Below are 23,905 nucleotides of genomic sequence, written 5' to 3'. Positions count from 1 at the left end.
GGAATATGAACGAGCATCTAGAATATGGGAATATGAACGAGCATCTAGAATATGGGAATATGAACGAGCATCTAGAATATGGGAATATGAACGAGCATCTAGAATATGGGAATATGAACGAGCATCTCGAATATGGGAATATGAACGAGCAACTAGAATATGGGAATATGAACGAGCATCTAGAATATGGGAATATGAACGAGCATCTAGAATATGGGAATGAATGCAATATCTACCATATTAAAACTGAATATATATATATTGAATATTCAATTGAATATTTTTTTAACTGAATGAAATATTTATTAAATTCTCTTTCAAATCATGAAATATAAGTTCAGTTTATGAATTCAATTTGTGCATTACAAATCCCAAAATATTTCGTTCAAATTAAATATCTTAATACAATTTGAAAAATGATAGAATTCAAAAACAATTTTCTTTTAGCACTAAAATCACTCCACAATGATGATTGAGACCCTTAGTCGGAGATGTAAGACTTTCCCTGCTGTCAGACCCTCACCCATCCCACAATCCATACCTCCCCTCCTCCACCAAATGAAGCCGCATTCCATCCCTTTGTTTTGCCCCTCCCCTTGGAATTTTGGAGAGGTTGAAGAAGGCGGGGCTAGAAGAGGAGAAGAGCGGGGTGGAGGAGAAAAGAAAGAAAGGGGAGGGGCTCAAAGGAGCAGACAGGAGTGTGCGCATGCCTCATTATATCATGCCTCCCCCTGGGACCATAGCCATTATCAATGGATTGATTGCTGTTCCCACCCCCTCCCCTCAGCTCTACTCCCATTTGATAACATTGATCCCTGTCGCTCTGGGATTTTATGTTTGGCGCATATTTAATTAGTGTCTTGTTACAACCCGTCAGTGTAGAGGAGATTTTGGTCATGCTAATGGTTACGTGTGACTATTAATGAGTCAACATAAAATATTTATATTTGTTATTTATTGAAATGTGATTGTGTTTAGTATTACAGATTGATCAATGCATTTTGTTATGATCAGTTGTTGATAAACCAGGTTCTTAAACCGTGTGTGTGTGTGTGTGTGTGTGTGCGCGCATTAAGTCCTCTGATTTGGTGTATTGATCCGGAAAAGCCCCAGAATGCCCGGTCTCATCTCAATGTCACCCCTCTGAGCCTGAAGAGAACCAGGGGATGTGTTCAATCAAACATGCGCTGCAGAAATGTACACGTCAACACACCTCATAGTCAATCACAAACCATTCTCCCAATGGTGTCTGGTCTCATATAGTCACCATCATGGTTCATTGTTTAACATATTAAAGCACTTAAACCCTTTTAAATAATATCTTCTAATGTATGTTTTCTTTTTGATCAAGTTTTGATAGGAGGCTTGAACTCTCTCTCTCTCCCTCTCTCGTTTAGGTGTTTCTGTTTTTCTGTGAGACGTGCTCTGTGCCTGTCTGTAGGGAGTGTAGTGTGGGCAGACACATGGGCCACAGCTTGGTCTATCTACAGGACGCTGTCCAGGACTCCAGAGACATCATCATCCAGCTACTGGCCGATGCACAGCAAGGAAGACAGGCTGTACAGGTGAGCATGTCTGTGTTTTTGACCCATTACCGGTTCAGAAATGTGTGATATTCTGCATATCATCCACACTCTCCTTTAGGCTGCACTGAAGCCTGTGATTTAGAGGTACCCAGCTGGCCCAGGAAGGGGGTGGGTCACCTGGGGTGACGGGGGTCAAAGGGGAGTGACAGGGAAGGGAGGAGAGGAAGGGAAAAGGTCATCTAGGAATAGAATCTTAGACCCTTCCACCCTTCTCTTTTTCACACACACACACACACACACACACACACACACACACACACACACACACACACACACACACACACAGAAAGGAACATATTATCTCTACGTAAATGCTTGTAGAGTAAATAGATTCTCTGACTCTGTTTCGTCTCTAGCCGTGGTCACTAGAAGAAGTTACAGACGTGAAAGGAAAAAGGAGAGGGGGGAGGAGGAAGGGAGAGACGAGAAGGGTAGAAGATGGGTGTTACTAATAATGTTAGATGATCTATTCAGTCACGGTGTTAATACCCATGTCCTCCCTCACAGCCACATGCTCACTGACAATCTAGCTGGGACTGAGAACTCTTACACATAAATAGTATTATATTCATTCTAGTTCTATGGTTTTAAGAAACATAGCCTTCGTTGTTATACAGGGTTGTGTTATCGGTAATGGATTCTGAGACGGTAACGTTCACTCCCCATGATCTGTTGAGAATTGCTTTGAAACGGATGGGTATGTTGCTGAATGAGATGCTTTGTTACAGTACTTCCTGGAAACCAGAGTTACCAGGAAGTGTGAGATGTTGTGTAATCTCCCTGGAAGGTGCGTGTCTGACCCTGGTTCAGGACTCAGCGTAACCCGGAAACATGATCTAGTTCAGCAAGCCAAGGTTACGTTACGTCATAACCGTGCACATCGTCACTGTTCAACTACCGCCTAGTCCCTCCATCTCCTGATACAGAACACACACACACACACACACACACACACACACACACACACACACACACACACACACACACACACACACTCTCTCTGTTCAACTACCGCCTAGTCCCTCTATCTCCTGATACAGAACACACATACACACACACACACTCTCTTTCTCGGGGAAGGATATTTCCGCCCACTCCACACCCATTATCTCCCATGACCTCCGACCCTGAACTTGTGACCTGCTGGTTGAGTATGCTGCTTTCTGATTGGCCAGTTTGACCTCCTTTGTGTCTCAAGCTGCTGCTGTATTAGCCTGCATCAGCCTTGTTTCACAATGATATGGGCACTAAACAGTTAAATTATGAAATCTCATTAGTTACACATTTGAGCTTACGTTTTAGTGGCAAATCTTTCTCTCTCTCTCTCTCCTATTGCTCTCATGCTATCTTTTTTCTCTCTCCCCCTCTCCATCTTCCCCCTTGCTCTCTCTCTCTCTCTCTCTCTCTCTCTCTCGCTCTGTCAGTATTGATGAAGCCCCTCCCCTCTCTTCCTGCTGTTCTCTCCAGACGTCCTGATTATAACTGACCCTTTAGCGGTCTGTCCCAAATGGCCAGCGGGAGAAGGGACCCTGCTGCCCAGGGGGGAGGGTCTTAAGCCATGGGTCAGGAGGTCAATGACCTCAGGGGGATTTGGGTGACTTTTGACCCCCCCCTCCCCTCCCTCTGGGTAATGTCACAAAGGAGCCCTCCCCCCTCGGCCCTGTGGGGTCCAGACCACCCTCTAACCACCCAACTCAGAGGGAAACAGAGAGTGTAACGAAGTGATAGAAAGGAACGAGAGGGAGAGACATAAATGACCAAAAATATAGAAAGAAATCTCGAATTGAATGTGTTTGAAAATCAATTTAAATGCTTTTTGACATTGAAGCCAAACTTCCAAATTAAGCCAAATTTCCATTAGGTCCCCTTGACGTCGACGTTTTCTTAAAATGTCACTCTCCTCTCATACACAGTGAGAACAGCATGGCGGTCAGTGACGCTACCTCTCTCTACTAGCTCCTATCTCACACTCTGACTTCAAAGGCCACTGCTCATGTTTCTTTAAAAACCTTTATTTAACTAGGTAAGTCAGTTAAGAACAAATTCTTATTTGACGGCCTACCGGGGTAACTGCCTTGTTCAGGGGCAGAACGACAGATCTTTACCTTGTCAGCTCGAGGATTCGATCCAGCAACCTTTCGGTTACTGACCCAATGCTCTAACCACAAGGCTACCTGTTGCCCCTAATGTTGAATAAGATAAGTGAAGTGAGGAGTTGGTATCTACCCCTTAATGTTAGGAGGGATGTGAGATTTTGTGGTAATCCTCAGATATCCTCCTGTACTGTCTACTTCCTGTATTTTAGTGTGTCATAACAGAGGAGGTGCCTGGTCACATGATATGGTCATATAATCTGTCTTTACGTCATATAATTCCTGGCCACTTCCTGTTTCATTAATGACATAGTTGATATTCCTGTGGAGTTGACTATTGGCCACCCAGGACGTGTTATGTGATAACTCGAACTGCTGTTATATCCTGTTACCCTGCTGCAGTTTTCATTTTAGCAGCTATTTTAGTTTTCGTTTTAAGATATATTTTTAAGCCTTTTTAGTCATTTCATCCTTCGTTAGTTTTAGGTATTATCAGTTGACTAAAACCCTGGACAATTTTTGTCTAGTTTAAGTCAGTCATTTAGTCACATAATAGTGCTTTTTTTTCAGCATTTAAATAATATGTACCTTGTAACTTCCATCATGTGCACAGATAGCCTTGTCCAACGAGGCCTCTTATCCCCTTGTATACCTTAGCTGGCGACATTGCTATTGTGGTAGATTGTAACCAATGCCAGTCATAATTAACCATATAACTCTTACCCCTACGAGGTCCGGAGCCTGGTGGTGTCTGTTCTACCTAATAATGAATTGCACCCACCTGGTGTCCCAGGTCTAAGTCAGTCCTTGATTATAGGGGATTTTAAAACAGTGGAACTGGCTTCGAGTTCCAGAGTTGAATTTGAGGGATATAGGTTATACAGGGCCGTGAAAAAGTATTTTCCCACTTTCTGATTTTCTGTATGTTTGCTACCGAATGTTATCAGATCATTAACAAAAATCTGATATTAGATAAAAGGAACCTGAGTTTAAGTATAATTTTTTTTTGTTATTTGTATTTTATTTATTTAATTAACAACGTTACGCAACACCCAATTGCCCTGTGTGAAAAGTAATTGCCCCCTTACACTGAATAACTGGTTGTGTCACCTTTAGCTGCAATGACTGCAACCAAATGCTTCTTGTAGTTGTTCAGTGTCTCACGTCGCTGTGGAGGAATTTTGGCCCACTCTTCCAACTGCTTTAACTCAATGACATTTCGTAGTTTTTCGAGCATAAACTCCTTGTTTCAAGTCCTGCCACAACATTTTAATTAGGATTAGGTCTGGACTTTGACTAGGCCATTCCAAAACTTAAAATGTGTTGCTTTTTAGCCATTTTCATGTAGACTTGATTGTGTGTTTTGGATCATTGTCTTGCTGCATGACTCAGCTACACTTCAGCTTCTGCTTCCTGACAGATGGCCTGACATTCTCCTGTAGAACTCTCTGATACAGAGCAGAATTCATGGTTCCTTCTATTAAGGCAAGTCGTCCAGGTCCTGAGGCAGCAAAGCATCCCAAAACCAGCATACTACCACCACCATTTTTGACCGTTGGTATGAGGTTCATAATGTGGAATGCAGTGTTTTAGTTTTCACCAGACATAATGGGACCCTTCTCATCCAAAAAGTTAACTCAAGTTTGCCAAAAAGCATTTGAATGATCATCAAGACTCTTGGATGGACAGATGAGTCAAAAGTATAACTTTTTTGGACGACACGGTTCCCGTTATGTCTGGCGAAAACCAAACAGGAAGCATGAATTCTGCTCTGTATCAGAGAATTCTACAGGAGAATTTCAGACCATCCGTCTGTGAACTGAAGCGCATCTGGGTCATGCAGCAAGACCGTGATCCAAAACACAATCAAGTCTACATGAAAATGGTTAAAAAGCAACACGTTTTGGAATAGCCTAGTCAAAGTCCAGAGCTAATCCTAATTAAGATGTTGTGGCAGGACTTGAAACAAGCAGTTCTGCGTGCCAGAGTGGGCCAAAATTCCTTCACAGCGACGTAAGAGACGATCAACAACTACAGGAAGCGTTTGGTTGGAGCAGCTAAAGGTGGCACAACCAGTTATTGAGTGTAAGGGGGCAATTTATTTTCCACCCAGGGGCATTGGATAACTTTGTTTAAGAAATAAGTATGTCATTGCTGTGTTATTTGTTCACTCAGGATCCCTTTATCTAATATTAGGTTTTGCTTGAAGGTCTGATTTACATTCAGTATAACAAAATATGCAAAAGTAGAGAAAATTAGAAAGGGGGCAAATACTTTTTCACAGCACTGTACAGCTTGGCTACAGGTTAAACCATCTATCTTATTTTCTCATCGTAACCATTGGAACGGGGTAAATAAGTGATTTCCTTGAAAGGGGGAGAATCTGAGCATTCCCTGCAAAATGGAGCTTCTGATGTGATCAGCGCAAAAAAAATTGCCTAAATGAAAGCAAAGTTGATCAAATACCTTATTGTTTTGTACAGTTGTGACCTGGCTTGCTGTGCATCAGAGACACCAGGGATTGAAATGACCGCCTAGTTGTGTGTCTGGGAGGAGCCCGTGCAACTGAAAGACGTTATTGGCCGATGAGTGGATTGATTGCATTAGATATTCTGCGACGGCATGGACAAAACAGATGGAAAGGAGATTCGACCAATTTGAATGTTGATTAGTGTCACGTGGACTTTTCGTCTCGTTACATTTTCATCAACCAAAGTCATTTGTAATAGTTAGTGTTATTTTTATTTTTTTCAGGCGTCTCGTTATTAGTTTTTGTCTAGAAAAATAGTTTAAGATTTTGTCATAGCTGGGTAGAAGTGTTATGTGGGTATTTTTAACGTGGTTAATTCTTGTTAATCTGAGAATGGCGACGGTCCAGTGGTGTTGTATTATATGTTTTGACCCTATACCCCCAATTGGTCCTGTATCCTAGAGATCAAGGTGGTGTGTGTGTTATTTCTAACCCTGTAATATCCCCTGTTCTAGTTGAGTATGGAGAAGGTCCAGGCCATAGCAGAGCAGGTAGACATCAAGGCCAAGGTGGTTCAGACAGAGGTGAAGAACATGGTCCTCAGACACCTGAAAGCCCTGGAGGACAGAGAGAGTCAGCTACTCTGGAAGGTAAAGCTTTTCTCCATCTGTGTTGGTGTGTTTGTCACTCTCTCTTTCTCTCCCTCTCTCTCTGTCAGTCTCTGCCTGTCAGTCTCTTTCTCTCTCACTCACTCATATGTTTACGTGGTTAGAGGGCTCATCCGACAGGTGTTGTCACTGTTTGACTAACATGTTTTGAAGGGAAGGTGTTTTTACAGTAGACGTGTTCTACATGTTTGTATACACACTTCACGGTGCATGTCCTGATTCTCCCTGTCTGCCCACATGATTTATGCCTTTTCTATTGCTTTGTGTGTGTGTTTATGACTTATGACTGGGGGTTTAATCCTTCCCTTTAACATGGAACCAGACAGGCTAGGCTGGGGGTTTAGTCCTTCCCTTTAACATGGAACCAGACAGGCTAGGCTGGGGGTTTAGTCCTTCCCTTTAACATGGAACCAGACAGGCTAGGCTGGGTGTTTAGTCCTTCCCTTTAACATGGAACCAGACAGGCTAGGCTGGGGGTTTAGTCCTTCCCTTTAACATGGAACCAGACAGGCTAGGCTGGGGGTTTAGTCCTTCCCTTTAACATGGAACCAGACAGGCTAGGCTGGGGGTTTAGTCCTTCCCTTTAACATGGAACCAGACAGGCTAGGCTGGGGGTTTAGTCCTTCCCTTTAACATGGAACCAGACAGGCTAGGCTGGGGGTTTAGTCCTTCCCTTTAACATGGAACCAGACAGGCTAGGCTGGGCGTTTAGTCCTTCCCTTTAACATGGAACCAGACAGGCTGGGGGTTTAGTCCTTCCCTTTAACATGGAACCAGACAGGCTGGGGGTTTAGTCCTTCCCTTTAACATGGAACCAGACAGGCTAGGCTGGGGGTTTAGTCCTTCCCTTTAACATGGAACCAGACAGGCTAGGCTGGGGGTTTAGTCCTTCCCTTTAACATGGAACCAGACAGGCTGGGGGTTTAGTCCTTCCCTTTAACATGGAACCAGACAGGCTAGGCTGGGCGTTTAGTCCTTCCCTTTAACATGGAACCAGACAGGCTAGGCTGGGGGTTTAGTCCTTCCCTTTAACATGGAACCAGACAGGCTGGGGGTTTAGTCCTTCCCTTTAACATGGAACCAGACAGGCTAGGCTGGGCGTTTAGTACTTCCCTTTAACATGGAACCAGACAGGCTAGGCTGGGCGTTTAGTCCTTCCCTTTAACATGGAACCAGACAGGCTAGGCTGGGGGTTTAGTCCTTCCCTTTAACATGGAACCAGACAGGCTAGGCTGGGGGTTTAGTCCTTCCCTTTAACATGGAACCAGACAGGCTAGGCTGGGGGTTTAGTCCTTCCCTTTAACATGGAACCAGACAGGCTAGGGGTTTAGTCCTTCCCTTTAACATGGAACCAGACAGGCTAGGCTGGGCGTTTAGTCCTTCCCTTTAAGATGGAACCAGACAGGCTAGGCTGGGCGTTTAGTCCTTCCCTTTAACATGGAACCAGACAGGCTGGGGGTTTAGTCCTTCCCTTTAACATGGAACCAGACAGGCTGGGCGTTTAGTCCTTCCCTTTAACATGGAACCAGACAGGCTGGGGGTTTAGTCCTTCCCTTTAACATGGAACCAGACAGGCTGGGCGTTTAGTCCTTCCCTTTAACATGGAACCAGACAGGCTAGGCTGGGGGTTTAGTCCTTCCCTTTAACATGGAACCAGACAGGCTAGGCTGGGGGTTTAGTCCTTCCCTTTAACATGGAACCAGACAGGCTATGCTGGGGGTTTAGTCCTTCGCTTTAACATAGAACCAGACAGGCTAGGCTGGGGGTTTAGTCCTTCCCTTTAACATGGAACCAGACAGGCTAGGCTGGGGGTTTAGTCCTTCCCTTTAACATGGAACCAGACAGGCTAGGCTGGGGGTTTAGTCCTTCCCTTTAACATGGAACCAGACAGGCTAGGGGTTTAGTCCTTCCCTTTAACATGGAACCAGACAGGCTAGGCTGGGGGTTTAGTCCTTCCCTTTAACATGGAACCAGACAGGCTAGGCTGGGGGTTTAGTCCTTCCCTTTAACATGGAACCAGACAGGCTAGGGGTTTAGTCCTTCCCTTTAACATGGAACCAGACAGGCTGGGGGTTTAGTCCTTCCCTTTAACATGGAACCAGACAGGCTGGGTGTTTAGTCCTTCCCTTTAACATGGAACCAGACAGGCTGGGGGTTTAGTCCTTCCCTTTAACATGGAACCAGACAGGCTAGGCTGGGGGTTTAGTCCTTCCCTTTAACATGGAACCAGACAGGCTGGGGGTTTAGTCCTTCCCTTTAACATGGAACCAGACAGGCTAGGCTGGGGGTTTAGTCCTGCCCTTTAACATGGAACCAGACAGGCTAGGCTGGGCGTTTAGTCCTTCCCTTTAACATGGAACCAGACAGGCTAGGGGTTTAGTCCTTCCCTTTAACATGGAACCAGACAGGCTAGGCTGGGCGTTTAGTCCTTCCCTTTAAGATGGAACCAGACAGGCTAGGCTGGGCGTTTAGTCCTTCCCTTTAACATGGAACCAGACAGGCTGGGGGTTTAGTCCTTCCCTTTAACATGGAACCAGGCAGGCTAGGCTGGGGGTTTAGTCCTTCCCTTTAACATGGAACCAGAAAGGCTAGGCTGGGCGTTTAGTCCTTCCCTTTAACATGGAACCAGACAGGCTAGGCTGGGGGTTTAGTCCTTCCCTCTAACATGGAACCAGACATGCTGGGGGTTTAGTCCTTCCCTTTAACATGGAACCAGACAGGCTGAGGGTTTAGTCCTTCCCTTTAACATGGAACCAGACAGCCTCAGGGTTTAGTCCTTCCCTTTAATATGGATCCAGACAGGTTGAACTTTTAAGTGTTGTGTAGTAATGTTAACCCCTAGCTTTTGATTCACCTCACACCCTTCATCCCCCTGTTGAATGGTCTGTTTTGTCTGTTAGTCAATGCTGTCACTATATGTCCAATATCCCACTGTAACCTGGTACACTGATCTACAACAACCTGAGATTTAACAAACTACTGTTTTCACACTGCTGGATTTAATTAATCTCTCTCTCTCTCTCTCTCCCCCCCTTCTCCCTCCCTCTCCCAGGTTGAGAAGATCCACCAGCTGAAAGCCAAGTCCCTGTACCTACAGGTAGAGAAGCTGCATCAGAACCTGACCAAGCTGGACAGCACCATCGCAGCCGTCACTCAGGTATGTTAAAAGGTGCATGTCCGGGGGGGGGGAAGACGACCAGGTTTATAAATACTATGTTGAAAGTCATTCATGATTATTGCTAACTATGGCATCCATGTCTCCCCACCTCATAACTCATCAGGTGCTGGATGAGGGTTGTCACCTGGACGTGCTGCTAGCCAGAGAGCGCATGCTGACCCAGATCCAGGAGCTCAAGTCTCTCAGAGGCCTGCTGCAGCCACAGGAGGACGATCGTTTATTGTTCACCCCTCCAGACCAGGTAAATAACAGGTTCCTGTTCGCCCCTCCAGACCAGGTAAATAACAGGTTCCTGTTTACCCCTCCAGACCAGGTAAATAACAGGTTCCTGTTTACCCCTCAAGACCAGGTAAATAACAGGTTCCTGTTTACCCCTCCAGACCAGGTAAATAACAGGTTCCTGTTCGCCCCTCCAGACCAGGTAAATAACAGGTTCCTGTTTACCACCTCCAGACCAGGTAAATAACAGGTTCCTGTTTACCCCTCCAGACCAGGTAAATAACAGGTTCCTGTTTACCACCTCCAGACCAGGTAAATAACAGGTTCCTGTTTACCACCTCCAGACCAGGTAAATAACAGGTTCCTGTTTACCACCTCCAGACCAGGTAAATAACAGGTTCCTGTTTACCACCTCCAGACCAGGTAAATAACAGGTTCCTGTTTACCACCTCCAGACCAGGTAAATAACAGGTTCCTGTTTACCACCTCCAGACCAGGTAAATAACAGGTTCCTGTTTACCACCTCCAGACCAGGTAAATAACAGGTTCCTGTTTACCCCTCCAGACCAGGTAAATAACAGGTTCCTGTTTACCCCTCCAGACCAGGTAAATAACAGGTTCCTGTTTACCACCTCCAGACCAGGTAAATGACAGGTTCCTGTTCGCCCCTCCAGACCAGGTAAATGACAGGTTCCTGTTTACCACCTCCAGACCAGGTAAATAACAGGTTCCTGTTCGTCCCTCCAGACCAGGTAAATAACAGGTTCCTGTTTGTCCCTCCAGACCAGGTAAATAACAGGTTCCTGTTTACCCCTCCAGACCAGGTAAATAACAGGTTCCTGTTTACCCCTCCAGACCAGGTAAATAACAGGTTCCTGTTTACCCCTCCAGACCAGGTAAATAACAGGTTCCTGTTTACCACCTCCAGACCAGGTAAATAACAGGTTCCTGTTTACCACCTCCAGACCAGGTAAATAACAGGTTCCTGTTTACCCCTCCAGACCAGGTAAATAACAGGTTCCTGTTTACCCCTCAAGACCAGGTAAATAACAGGTTCCTGTTTACCACCTCCAGACCAGGTAAATAACAGGTTCCTGTTTACCCCTCCAGACCAGGTAAATAACAGGTTCCTGTTTACCCCTCCAGACCAGGTAAATAACAGATTCCTGTTTACCCCTCCAGACCAGGTAAATAACAGGTTCCTGTTTACCACCTCCAGACCAGGTAAATAACAGGTTCCTGTTCGCCCCTCCAGACCAGGTAAATAACAGGTTCCTGTTTACCACCTCCAGACCAGGTAAATAACAGGTTCCTGTTCGTCCCTCCAGACCAGGTAAATAACAGGTTCCTGTTCGCCCCTCCAGACCAGGTAAATAACAGGTTCCTGTTTGTCCCTCCAGACCAGGTAAATAACAGGTTCCTGTTTACCACCTCCAGACCAGGTAAATAACAGGTTCCTGTTTACCCCTCCAGACCAGGTAAATAACAGGTTCCTGTTTACCCCTCCAGACCAGGTAAATAACAGGTTCCTGTTTACCCCTCCAGACCAGGTAAATAACAGGTTCCTGTTTACCCCTCCAGACCAGGTAAATAACAGGTTCCTGTTTACCCCTCCAGAGCAAGCGAGAGGGGTTAGAGACTCTTGTGTCTCTTTTGGATGACTGGAATTATCGACATGTCAGCTAATTTCATATACGTTATATTAATGTTGCTATTTCCACTTGTTCCTAGTCCATGGCATATTAATAGTATTATTGATAATATTATCTTCACCAGGCCCTGTACATAGCCATCCAGTCCATGGGGTTGATCAGTAGCGGAGCGTTCGCTCCCGTCACCAAAGCTCACGGAGAGGGCCTAAAGACCGCACTCTGTGGCAAGACCGCCTCCTTCACCGTAATTGGCTACGACCACGACAGGGAGCCCTGCCTCTCGGGCGGTGACGCAGTGTCAGCGGTGGTGATGGCAGCGGCGGATGGTAACCTGTCGGCTGCGGAGGTGTGTGACAACCAGAACGGGTCGTACACGGTCAGCTACTTGCCCAAGACTGAGGGAGAAGATTTGGTGTCAGTTCTGGTCTGTAACCAGCACATCATGGGCAGCCCCTTCAAGGTAAAATATATAGTATTATAATAAATGTAACAACCAAGTAATATATTTACACTTCAACATATTCTATTCACATCTCTTAAGCAACAACAAAGTAATACAACTTGAATATTGCTGTAGATAGGATGAAATGCTAAGTAGCATTCTTCCTGCCTGTGTTCCAGGTACTGGTGAAGTCTGGGCGACGCTACGGGGCTCTGGGTTCACCGGTGTCTGCGTTTGGCAGTGAGGGGGAGGGTGACGGTCAGCTGTGTCGTCCCTGGGGCATCAGTGTGGATAAAGAGGGATATGTGGTGGTGGCCGACCGCAGTAACAACCGCGTACAGGTCGGTTTCATTCATTTCACTTCTTGGGTTGATGTCGACTCCGTAAACCATAATCCTAAAGAGAAATGGTTTTATGATGCTAGCAAGCTAACTCTTGCTAAGTCGGTGTCAGTTTGTTTGCTTTTAACTTGCCAGCGATCTATCTCTCAGTAGCCCTCTTATTGAGAGCTGAAGCATAGTGTTTACAGTGCCCTAGCTAGCCATCTTTAGAACAGTGAAGCATAGTGTGTACAGTGCCCTAGCTAGCCATCTTTAGAACAGTGAAGCATAGTGTGTACAGTGCCCTAGCTAGCCATCTTTAGAACAGTGAAGCATAGCGTGTACAGTGCCCTAGCTAGCCATCTTTAGAACAGTGAAGCATAGTGTGTACAGTGCCCTAGCTAGCCATCTTTAGAACAGTGAAGCATAGTGTGTACAGTGCCCTAGCTAGCCATCTTTAGAACAGTGAAGCATAGCGTGTACAGTGCCCTAGCTAGCCATCTTTAAAACAGTGAAGCATAGAGTGTACAGTGCCCTAGCTAGCCATCTTTAGAACAGTGAAGCATAGTGTGTACAGTGCCCTAGCTAGCCATCTTTAGAACAGTGAAGCATAGCGTGTACAGTGCCCTAGCTAGCCATCTTTAGAACAGTGAAGCATAGCGTGTACAGTGCCCTAGCTAGCCATCTTTAAAACAGTGAAGCATAGCGCGTACAGTGCTCTAGCTAGCCATCTTTAGAACAGTGGCTCTTTAATTATTTCCTTTCTTCTGCGACTACCTCCTACTGTCCAGATCTTCAAGCCGTGCGGTGCCTTCCACCACAAGTTCGGCTCTCTGGGCTCTCGCCCCGGTCAGTTTGATCGTCCAGCGGGCGTGGCGTGCGACAGCCAACAGCAGATCATCGTAACGGACAAAGACAACCACCGTGTGCAGGTGTTCACCTTTGACGGACAGTTTATGCTCAAGTTCGGCGAGAAGGGCACCAAGGTACAAACTCTTTCAATCGCACGCTCTCTCACATACAATAGTATAGACACACACTCATCAGAGCTGAACTAATAACTATATTCTACTGTACTCTATTATAGAACGGTCAGTTCAACTACCCCTGGGATGTGGCAGTGAACTCTGCGGGGAAGATCTTGGTCTCTGACACCAGGAACCACCGCATCCAGCTCTTTGGCCCTGATGGCTCGTTCATCAACAAGTACGGCTTTGAGGGCGCCCTGTGGAAACACTTTGACTCGCCGCGTGGCGTCGCCTTTAACCATGAGGACCACCTGGTCGTCACCGACTTCAACAACCACCGTCTGCTGGTGATTCGGCCAGATTGCCAGTCTGCCCGGTTTCTGGGCTCCGAGGGTACCGCTAACGGGAAGTTCCTGCGTCCCCAGGGCATAGCGGTGGACCAGGAGAACCGGATCATCGTTGCCGACTCGAGGAACCACCGGGTGCAGGTGTTCGAGCCCAACGGGAACTTCTTATGCAAATTTGGCACCCATGGCAGTGGCTTCGGACAGATGGACCGCCCCTCCGGCGTTGCAGTGACACCTGACGGAGTCATCGTGGTCGTCGACTTCGGAAACAACCGCATCCTCAAGTTCTGATCACTTTTCGCTTTCTTTCTTTCTCTCGCTCTGTTTTCTCTCCGTTTCTCTGTTAGGGAGAGGAAATTGAAGAGCGAGGAAAAGGATTCAACAAACAGACACAAAGAGAGGACAGTTTAAAGAGAGATAGTCAGAGCAGGTAGAAATGCGTTATTACAAATTAAGGGAAAATTAATTTGTTTGTTTTGAAATAATTTTTTACTTTTAGGTTTTAGTTTGTGTAATCAGATTCCTGTGGTATACTGTATGACAAAGGGGACCACTAAGACATTGATAATCAGTAGTGAATTGCTCTCTCAACTCTCCTCACGTCGCCTTCTCAGGGATTTTTCTCACTTTTTCTTGAAATATTGAATCCTCTGCTCCACCACCTACCTCATCTAGTTCTTAATGAATGTACTCACCCTCTCCGAGCAGAGGTATACTGTAGTCTGTCAAGTTTTACAAAGAAGAAAATAAAAAAAGTCTACCTCAATACTTTTTTTATTTAAAGAGGGACATAAAAATGAAAAGACATTTTGACCTGAGCTGTAGTGGAGTCTAGTGTGTTTAGGGTAGCTTGTTCTGTAGATCTTGGTTTAGCATGTCCCCTCATCTCTCCATGTGTAGTGTCACTGCAGACTGACAAAATAGAGGTAAGAACGGAGGGATTTATGTAATGCCAAACCCGTTAGACTGACTCTGTGTTAGTTAGCTCAGGTCAGAGTACCAGATGGACCAAAAGAATCTCCTTTTAGCTTGACTGGTTTATTGATCGCAGCGGCGCCGGGAGTCTGACCTGGGACAGATGCAGTTTGATGATTGGTTGAAATCATGAGCTAGTCGTTGTTGTTGTGGGGAGATTCTCTTTTCTGTCCCAAAGTATCCAATTATCAATTGAACATTGTTGATTCCTTTTAGGCATCAGCAAGCTGCTCTATTATGAGGAGAAAAATTATGAAAATCAATATGAAAAAACAAACAGCATTTGTGTACTCTCAAACGGAGGCCCCACCAAAGTATTTTAGAAGTTTATCAGGAATTATCAGGATGTATTGGTTGTTGATTATGAATTCTGTCTGAGTGACATCTCGTTGTGAATGATGCGGAAGGATAACAATGCCTCCAGAAAGCAGGCGTCTTGATTGGCTCTCACTCCTGTGGACAGCCAATCAGAGTGATCCTGTGTGCTTGAATTGTGGGGCACTGATTGGCTCTTGGGGGCTAGGATTTAATCCAATCCCCTTCTGACGTCACTGCCCCACCCTAGTTATTGACGCCCATTCTGAAATGCTGGAGAGAGAGTGTTCCGGAACATGTGCATGCTGACCAGACCTCTAAAAGATGGAGGTCTAGAGACCAGCTAGTGGAGTCAACCAAAGGTAGAATTTCGAACCAACTGTGTGTTTGGCATCGAAAGAACTACAAGTCCCATTGAAGACATTTTGTTGTTTAATCATTTATGTTGGAGGTCTAAAAACGCTCACCAGCTGTCACCAAAAAGATCCGTTCAAAGCACTGTCAATGGGGAGAAGAAGAATATAAGGCCTACTTTTAGCTTTTTAAAATGGAAGTACCTTTCAAGCCTACTTCCTGAGGAGAACGTTGTAGAAAGGTCTGAAAACAGACCATATCTCACAGCAACCAAAGAGTATCTTTCCAGGCCACTTTCCATCTCACACCCCTGAGAGGTTCAATCTAGTTCCACTACCCATGCTAACCGTGACACTGCTCCATGTCTAGCATCCCTTATCTAGCATTAGCTAAACCCATTTAACCATTGAGTGCAAACAGATTCCTGATTTATCACCTGTGGAAGGGGTTGTAAAAGCTCCCTTTCTCTTGTGAAGTTAGCCACTTTAGCGTAGTCTAGCCTAGCGGTATGGGTGTTTTTTTTATTAGTGGGTTTCTGACCGAGCTTCTTACCTCAGAGGAAAGTGCAGGCCTGCACTTTAAATCCTAATTTACGTAAACTTTCACATCCCTTCGTTTATCTTAACTGTCAGATACCTCAACATTTTATATACTTTCATATTCCTCACAGTTACTCATGTGTAACTCAGTTGTAATGCAGCCTACCTTAACCAGTAACTGGCAACAGTACCTCAATTCTCAGACCTCATCAACATACAAATGTCATTTTACAAATCTACCTCAACACACCTTTTACCTAACTTTAAATGCCGTGTGTGTGTGTGTGTGTGTGTGTGTGTGTGTGTGTGTGTGTGTGTGTGTGTGTGTGTGTGTGTGTGTGTGTGTGTGTGTGTGTGTGTGTGTGTGTGTGTGTGTGTGTGTGTGTGTGTGTGTGTGTGTGTGTGTGTGTTATCTATATCAGTTGAAGTCGGAAGTTTACATACACCTTAACCAAATACATTTAAACTCAGTTTTTCACAATTCTTGACATTTAATCCTAGTACAAATTCCCTGTCTTAGGTCAGTTAGGATCACCACTTTATCTTAATAATGTGAAATGTCAGAATAATAGTAGAAAGAATGATTTACTTCAGCTTTTATTTCTTATCACATTCCCAGTGGGTCAGAAGTTTACATATATTTTACATTTTAGTCATTTAGCAGACGCTCTTATCCAGAGCGACTTACAGACAAAACCAAGGAAATGTGAAGATTGCTCTTACTTTAAGATACAAAAAAAAAAAAATCCCGTACATACACTCAAACGAAAAGGGAAAAAGGGATCGGTGGCAGCTAGTAGACCGGCGACGATGACCGCCGAGCGCCGCCCGAACAGGGAGAGGAGCCACCCTCGGCAGTAGTCGTGACATCTGTAAACAATTGTTGGAAAAATGACTTGTGTCATGCACAAAGTAGATGTCCTAACCGACTTGCCAAAACTATAGTTTGATAACAAGACATTTGTGGAGTGGTTGAAAAATGTGTTTTAATGACTCCAACCTAAGTGTATGTTAACTTTCGACTTCAAGTGTGTGTGTGCATATTGGCCTACCTCTTCAAATATTTTGACTAGTAACTTCTAAATATCAAGTCTCTTATACTGTATGTATACTTCAGTTTCCAGACCTTTTTAAGTTAGTCTTTATTTTGTATTTAAACATACCTCATATTACTTTTACCTCAACTGACACTTTAAGTCATGTAACATTTACCTGTCACCTGTTGGACCAAAGATCTTCATCCTGGTGGCTCCTTTTCATGTAAAATTACAAGTTACAAATGGCCGTCTCCACATTGTGTCCATGAGTGGTCTGTTCAGCATTGTGGTGCATTATGCCTTTTAATCATATGGAGAAACCAAATAGTGAAGATCAGAGCATTGTGCCAAAAAATATATTTGTGGGAGTTTGGTGTCAAAACGGAGTTGGCGTCGGGATGACACTGTCATAGACGGTGAATGTCATTGGACCATTATATCATAGATATTAGTGTTTAACGAATCAAAGCAGCCAAGGACAGATCCCTGTGCTTTGATTGGATGCACTTATATGGCCTGACACCCCCCCCCCCTTTTTGCATCACCTCAGTAGAGCTGTAACCTGATTGGCCAATGGTGAGAATGATGGTGACGTCACTGTTGGCTAATTTGAGGCCTTCATCATACCCCCCTTTAGACCTACAAGAATTACCTCTAATATCAGCACAGTTTCTCCTCAGTAAGAACATCTTAGAAATGTGTACTTAAGAGTTAGCACAATGTTGGTTGGTACTAACTTATTTGAAAACTCACTCTTTGACAATGCAAAAAAATGTGGTGTGTGTAGGAACACATTGCGTGAATAAGATGTTTATTACGAGTTAATAAGCCTGTTTGTTGCACGTTAATAGACGGGAGACGTTAGCACATTAGAGGCCCAGACCCTGCTGCTTAGAACCCACAGGCGTGTCACTGATATGATCTGTCAATGTGTTTCAGTATTACTATATGAAAAAGTCTGCAATCTTTTACATTTTAATAAAAAAATGACAAAATTCTATCTTTAACATTCTTAGGTTTTCACTCTTAAAGAGGAAAAACATGTATTTGAAACTTTTTGTTTTTGTTCCTTTTTAAAAAAATGTATTTGTTGCATGCTTCCATTTTTTATTTTTTTTAAAGTGAAACAACGTCTCACAGATATAGGTGTTGTAAACTCGACGCGTTGGTAGCTGAATCTGGGGATGGTTTTATCATGATCATATACCCACAGGTGTGTATGTGTTAGGAGTGCGTTGGATTGATTTAACGTTTTGACCTTTGCGATTGTATTTCATGTTCCCAAGAGGCTCTGCAGAGGCCAATCGGTGCTTGGCCGGCCATGTCTGGAATCTGTAGCAGAGTGCAGTTTGTACAACAACTTTTAGAGCCGCACAGTTTAATCATTCCTAAACACACACACGATGAAGATTGTTTACACTGTAGACATTTTGTTTTTGGCCTAGTAATGACAACCTCATACTCTCTATCAAAATAAGATAGGTTTCTTCACAGGATTAGCCGCGAAGCATCATTAGAATCGCTTGATTAAAAAAAATCCCTCACAAAAATATCCAGGAAGTGTGGTGCTGAGCACGTGATTGGTCTCCTGTACTCCTGTTGGGCAGGGTTTTATTGGCCCCTATGTTTCTGTCCACCATTTTGTTTCTGGCATCTCACGGCTTTAAGAGAACAGAAAAAGAAGAGAAAAGTTGGTAAAAGCGAAACTGCACCAGGTGGAAGGTGTGCAACATGTTAATGATTGTATCTTTTAAAGAAAAGTTAAAATACAACATTTTTAAAAGGAAGAAAAAAAATAGAAACTCAGGTAGTTCTATGGTAGTTCTATGTCCCTGCGGGTGTCACAGTGAAATGTTTACCCCCTAGTGATGCGGGTGTCAGTGAAATGTGTCCCCCATAGTGATAATGTAGTGAACCTTTCTGTTATGACCTCAGTACGAGTCTCATTGGTCATGTTCCAGGACCCTCTTTCTTTGCAGTTGGGTTGTGAAAATGCTGAGATTTCTGCGCGTGTGTGTGTGTGGTAAAGACGGGCTGGAACGCGACCAATCTTTTCTGTGTCCGTTTTTGCATATTACACATTAGCTCTCAATCTCGAAAATGGAAACATTTAGCTTTTTGAATGATTTCCCTCAAATGTATTGTTTTATGTTTAATTTTCAGATTTAATTTTTGTTAAATGTTCCAGTTGTTTGTTTGATGAACACCAAAGGACATACTCCAGACCACATGACTCTTGGCGACCCTTTTGGAATGTATTTGTATTATTTTTTTTGTTTTTTTTAAGAAAATGGTTTGCTGGGAGTGATTCTCACTCACACTCTACTCATTGCTAGCAGGATCACAAAACAGAACTGATACTGTACTACCAATCAATCTGTGTCTGGAGAATTACAATGGACGCCATGTTACCCAATGTTCCATTCCAGTGAGAATGCAATTTAGAATCTTACTGTCATGGAGCCTTTGGTGACAAAATGGCCTCTTCTTAGTCTGTTTATCAACAGTCACTCTGTAGGCCTATCTCGAAGGCTCTGTTCTGTCCTGTGTGCAGTAGGTAGTGTGTGAGAGTGTGTTTGTGTGCTGCATCGTGTTGTTGTTGAACCCAAATCCACTGAATGTATTCTCCTCTGTCGGCGAGGCAGGAGGACAGCAGGGACCAGCTGAGTTTAGATGGGTGCTGCTGGTGTGCGTTTTGTGTTGGTGTACTACCACATACACACTGAAATTATCTGTAAGGAGTGTGTATGTGTGTATGCACGTGTTTCCCCCTCCCATCTCCTGTGGAAGTGCAGTTGTCAGGTCTTCAGTTGAAATAAAGAAGAGGAGACTAATTTACCTGCCGTCTTCTGTTACCTTCCCTCGTCTGTTACCTTCCCTCGTCTGTTACCTTCCCTCGTCTGTTACCTTCCCTCGTCTGTTACCTTCCCTCGTCTGTTACCTTCCCTCGTCTGTTACCTTCCCTCGTCTGTTGCCTTCCCTCGTCTGTTGCCTTCCCTCGTCTGTTGCCTTCCCTCGTCTGTTACCTTCCCTCGTCTGTTACCTTCCCTCGTCTGTTGCCTTCCCTCGTCTGTTGCCTTCCCTCGTCTGTTGCCTTCCCTCGTCTGTTGCCTTCCCTCGTCTGTTGCCTTCCCTCGTCTGTTGCCTTCCCTCGTCTGTTGCCTTCCCTCGTCTGTTGCCTTCCCTCGTCTGTTGCCTTCCCTCGTCTGTTGCCTTCCCTCGTCTGTTGCCTTCCCTCGTCTGTTACCTGCTGCCTTCTGTGGACTTTACACATTTCCTATGCAGTTTATTTGTTTACACTTAAATAAACGTATTTCTTTGATTTCGGACTGGAGTTCATTTTTCTCATCAATTGCAAAGCTATCAAATGATTTAATTGAAAATGTTTGATTCTTACATTATTTATCTTTTGAGAGAATATACAGTACTGGTTCTGTCGGGCGTTCTAATTCATCCCAAAGGTGTTCGATGGAGTTGAGGTCAGGGCTCTGTGCAGGCCAGTCAAGTTCTTCCACACCAATCTCAACAAACCATTTCTGTATGGACCTCGCTTTGTGCATGGGGGCATGCTGAAACAGGAAAGGGCCTAAACCAAACTGTTGCCACAAAGTTGGAAGGAGAGAATCATCTAGAATGTGGATCTAAGGGGCCTAGCCCAAACCATGAAAAACAGCCCCAGACAATTATTCCTCCTCCACCAAGCTTTATAGTTGACGCTATGCATTCGGGCAAGTAGCATTCTTTTGGCATCCGCCAAACCCAGATTTGTCCGTCGGACTGCCAGATGGTGAAGCGTGACACAAGACGCAGGCCTCCTAATTGTCGCTAGAATTTCTAAGCAAACGGCTGGAGGTAGGGCTTTCTCCTATAGAGCTCCATTTTTATGGAATGGTCTGCCTACCAATGTGAGAGACGCAGACTCAGTCTCAACCTTTAAGTCTTTACTGAAGACTTATCTCTTCAGTAGGTCCTATGATTAAGTATAGTCTGGCCCAGGAGTGTGAAGGTGAACGGAAAGGCTGGAGCAACGAACCGCCCTTGCTGTCTCTGCCTTGCCGGTTCCCCTCTTTCCACTGGGATTCTCTGCCTCTAACCCTTTTACAGGGGCTGAGTCACTGGCCTACTGGTGTTCTTCCATGCCGTCCATGGGAGGGGTGCGTCACTTGAGTGGGTTGAGTCACTGACGTGGTCTTCCTGTCTGGGTTGGCGCCCCCCCCCTTGGGTTGTGCCATGGCGGAGATCGTTGTGGGCTATACTCGGCCTTGTCTTAGGACGGTAAGTTGGTGGTTGGAGACATCCCTCTAGTGGTGTGGGGGCTGTGCTTTGGCAAAGTGGGTGGGGTTATATCCTGCCTGTTTGGCCCTGTCCGGGGGTATCATCGGATGGGGCCACAGTGTCTTCTGATCCCTCCTGTCTCAGCCTCCAGTATTTATGCTGCAGTAGTTTGTGTCGGGGGGCTAGGGTCAGTCTGTTACATCTGGAGTATTTCTCTTGTCTTATCCGGTGTCCTGTGTGTATTTAAATATGCTCTCTCTAATTCTCTCTTTCTGTCTTTCTGTCTTTCTCTCGGAGGACCTGAGCCCTAGGACCATGCCTCAGGACTACCTGGTATGATGACTCCTTGCTGTCCCCAGTCCACCTGGCCGTGCTGCTGCTCCAGTTTCAACTGTTCTGCCTGCGGCTATGGAACCCTGACCTGTTCACCGGACGTTCTTGTTGCACCCTCGACAACTACTATGATTATTATTATTTGACCATGCTGGTCATTTATGAACATTTTAACATCTTGACCATGTTCTGTTATAATATCCACCCTGCACAGCCAGAAGAGGACTGGCCACCCCTCATAGCCTGGTTCCTCTCTAGGTTTCTTCCTAGGTTTTTGGCCTTTCTAGGGAGTTTTTCCTAGGGAGTTTTTCCTAGCCACCGTGCTTCTTTCACATGCTTTGCTTGCTGTTTGGGGTTTTAGGCTGGGTTTCTGTACAGCACTTTGAGAATATCAGCTGATGTACGAAGGGCTATATAAAAATAAATTTGATTTGATTTGATGCTGCATGAAGTGCTACTTGTTTTTTTTTTTTTTTTTTATATAACTTTTATTCAACTAGGCAAGTCAGTTAAGAACAAATTCTTATTTACAATGACGGCCTACAAAACCCTAGCGATGCTGGTCCAATTGTGGGACTCCGAATCATGGCTGGTTGTGAAACAGCCTGGAATCGAACCAGGATCTGTAGTGACGTCTCTATCTCTGAGATGGAGTGCCTTAGACCGCTGCGCTACTCGGACAAGGACAACGCTGCTCTGAGTAGGCCTACTCACAGGGGTTGAATGAAGAGAAGGGTAGAGAGAAGGCTTGTGAAACCAGCGAACGGTACCTTGAACAGAAATCTTAACAACCACAATGACTTATCAAAACATTTTCTCTGACGTTTCATGTCCCTTCCCTGAGGCACAGAACTGAGGCGAGTGTGCGAGTGCACGTCATAAAAAAATCTGTTTGTTTTCAAAGTGTGTTTGAACTCTGGTACCCTCTCCCTTTTGTGCTAGAGGGGACAGTGGCATGTGTGCAAGGTCATTAACAGCTATAGTCATATGGTTATGATGTCTGCAGGCTATGTTTCTAGACTCATCTCTCTCCCTCTCATCCACCCTCTCTCCCCTCCCTCCCTCCCTCTCTCTCTCTCTCTTGCACTATCATGTATAATAAACAATTCATTTTCCTGTATCTCCATTCAGAAATACCATTGGAGGCTTGAACAGAGTAAATACCATTCCACCCATTCCGCTCCAGTCATTACCACGAACCTGTCCTCCCTAATTAAAGTAGGTTGAACCTCTTGTGGCTCATACAGGTCATTGGTTTAGAGTAGTTATTGGAGAATGAAAGGAACATTGGATTACTAGAACTCTTTGATGCTGCAGCGGGGAGGACGCAGTCATCCATCAAACTAGTTGAATGTACATTTCGGTACAGGGGTGTACTTCTAACCCAGAAAGTACACTTACTACAACATGCATACTGGTGTCACTCTGGTCCCCCCTAGTGGAGAAAGGAGGAAGTTGCAGGATATGGGATTACCCATCCTCAACTCAACTAGGGCCAAATCCTGAAATGAGATCTGCTTTTGTATAACTGTATTTTTTTTTTATCTCACAAAAACTCCCATCGACATGGTTGCATGATTCAAATACAAGTATGCATGCACATCTCAACTTGCCCATCCCTTACTAGACATTGATTGTATTCTTCAACTCTGGTCCAGGGTTGGTTTACTCTGTACCAGCTGTAGTTGACCACTGGTTTACGCTGTACCACTGGTTTACGCTGTACCACTGGTTTACTCTGTACCACTAGTTTACTCTGTACCAGCTGTAGTTGACCACTGGTTTACTCTGTACCACTGGTTTACTCTGTACCAGCTGTAGTTGACCACTGGTTTACTCTGTACCACTGGTTTAATCTGTACCAGCTGTAGTTGACCACTGGTTTACTCTGTACCACTGGTTTACTCTGTACCACTGGTTTACTCTGTACCACTGGTTTACTCTGTACCAGCTGTAGTTGACCACTGGTTTACTCTGTACCAGCTGTAGTTGACCACTGGTTTACTCTGTACCACTGGTTTACTCTGTACCAGCTGTAGTTGAACACTGGTTTACTCTGTACCACTGGTTTACTCTATACCACTGGTTTTCTCTGTACCAGCTGTAGTTGGACTCCCGAGTGGCACAGTGGTCT

At 44.8% G+C, this 23,905-nt stretch overlaps 1 protein-coding gene across 1 annotated transcript in view; it reads left to right on the top strand.

The window, feature by feature from the left end:
• LOC106570646 (E3 ubiquitin-protein ligase TRIM71) overlaps positions 1-20,485 on the top strand; it is a 42,067-nt gene extending 21,582 nt beyond the window's left edge. The window contains exons 2-9 of the mRNA XM_014143117.3: positions 1,398-1,565; positions 6,665-6,799; positions 9,870-9,974; positions 10,099-10,236; positions 11,991-12,326; positions 12,488-12,649; positions 13,420-13,614; positions 13,716-20,485. Coding sequence (XP_013998592.1) covers positions 1,398-1,565; positions 6,665-6,799; positions 9,870-9,974; positions 10,099-10,236; positions 11,991-12,326; positions 12,488-12,649; positions 13,420-13,614; positions 13,716-14,234 — 1,758 coding nt within the window. The 3' untranslated portion in view covers positions 14,235-20,485. The remainder of the gene's footprint in view (positions 1-1,397; positions 1,566-6,664; positions 6,800-9,869; positions 9,975-10,098; positions 10,237-11,990; positions 12,327-12,487; positions 12,650-13,419; positions 13,615-13,715) is intronic.
• Positions 20,486-23,905: the final 3,420 nt, after the last annotated feature.

This window comes from Salmo salar, chromosome 14, assembly GCF_965601325.2.
Source record: "Salmo salar chromosome 14, fSalSal1, whole genome shotgun sequence".
NCBI lineage: Eukaryota > Metazoa > Chordata > Actinopteri > Salmoniformes > Salmonidae > Salmo > Salmo salar.
This window is presented reverse-complemented; position numbering and strand designations above follow the sequence as displayed.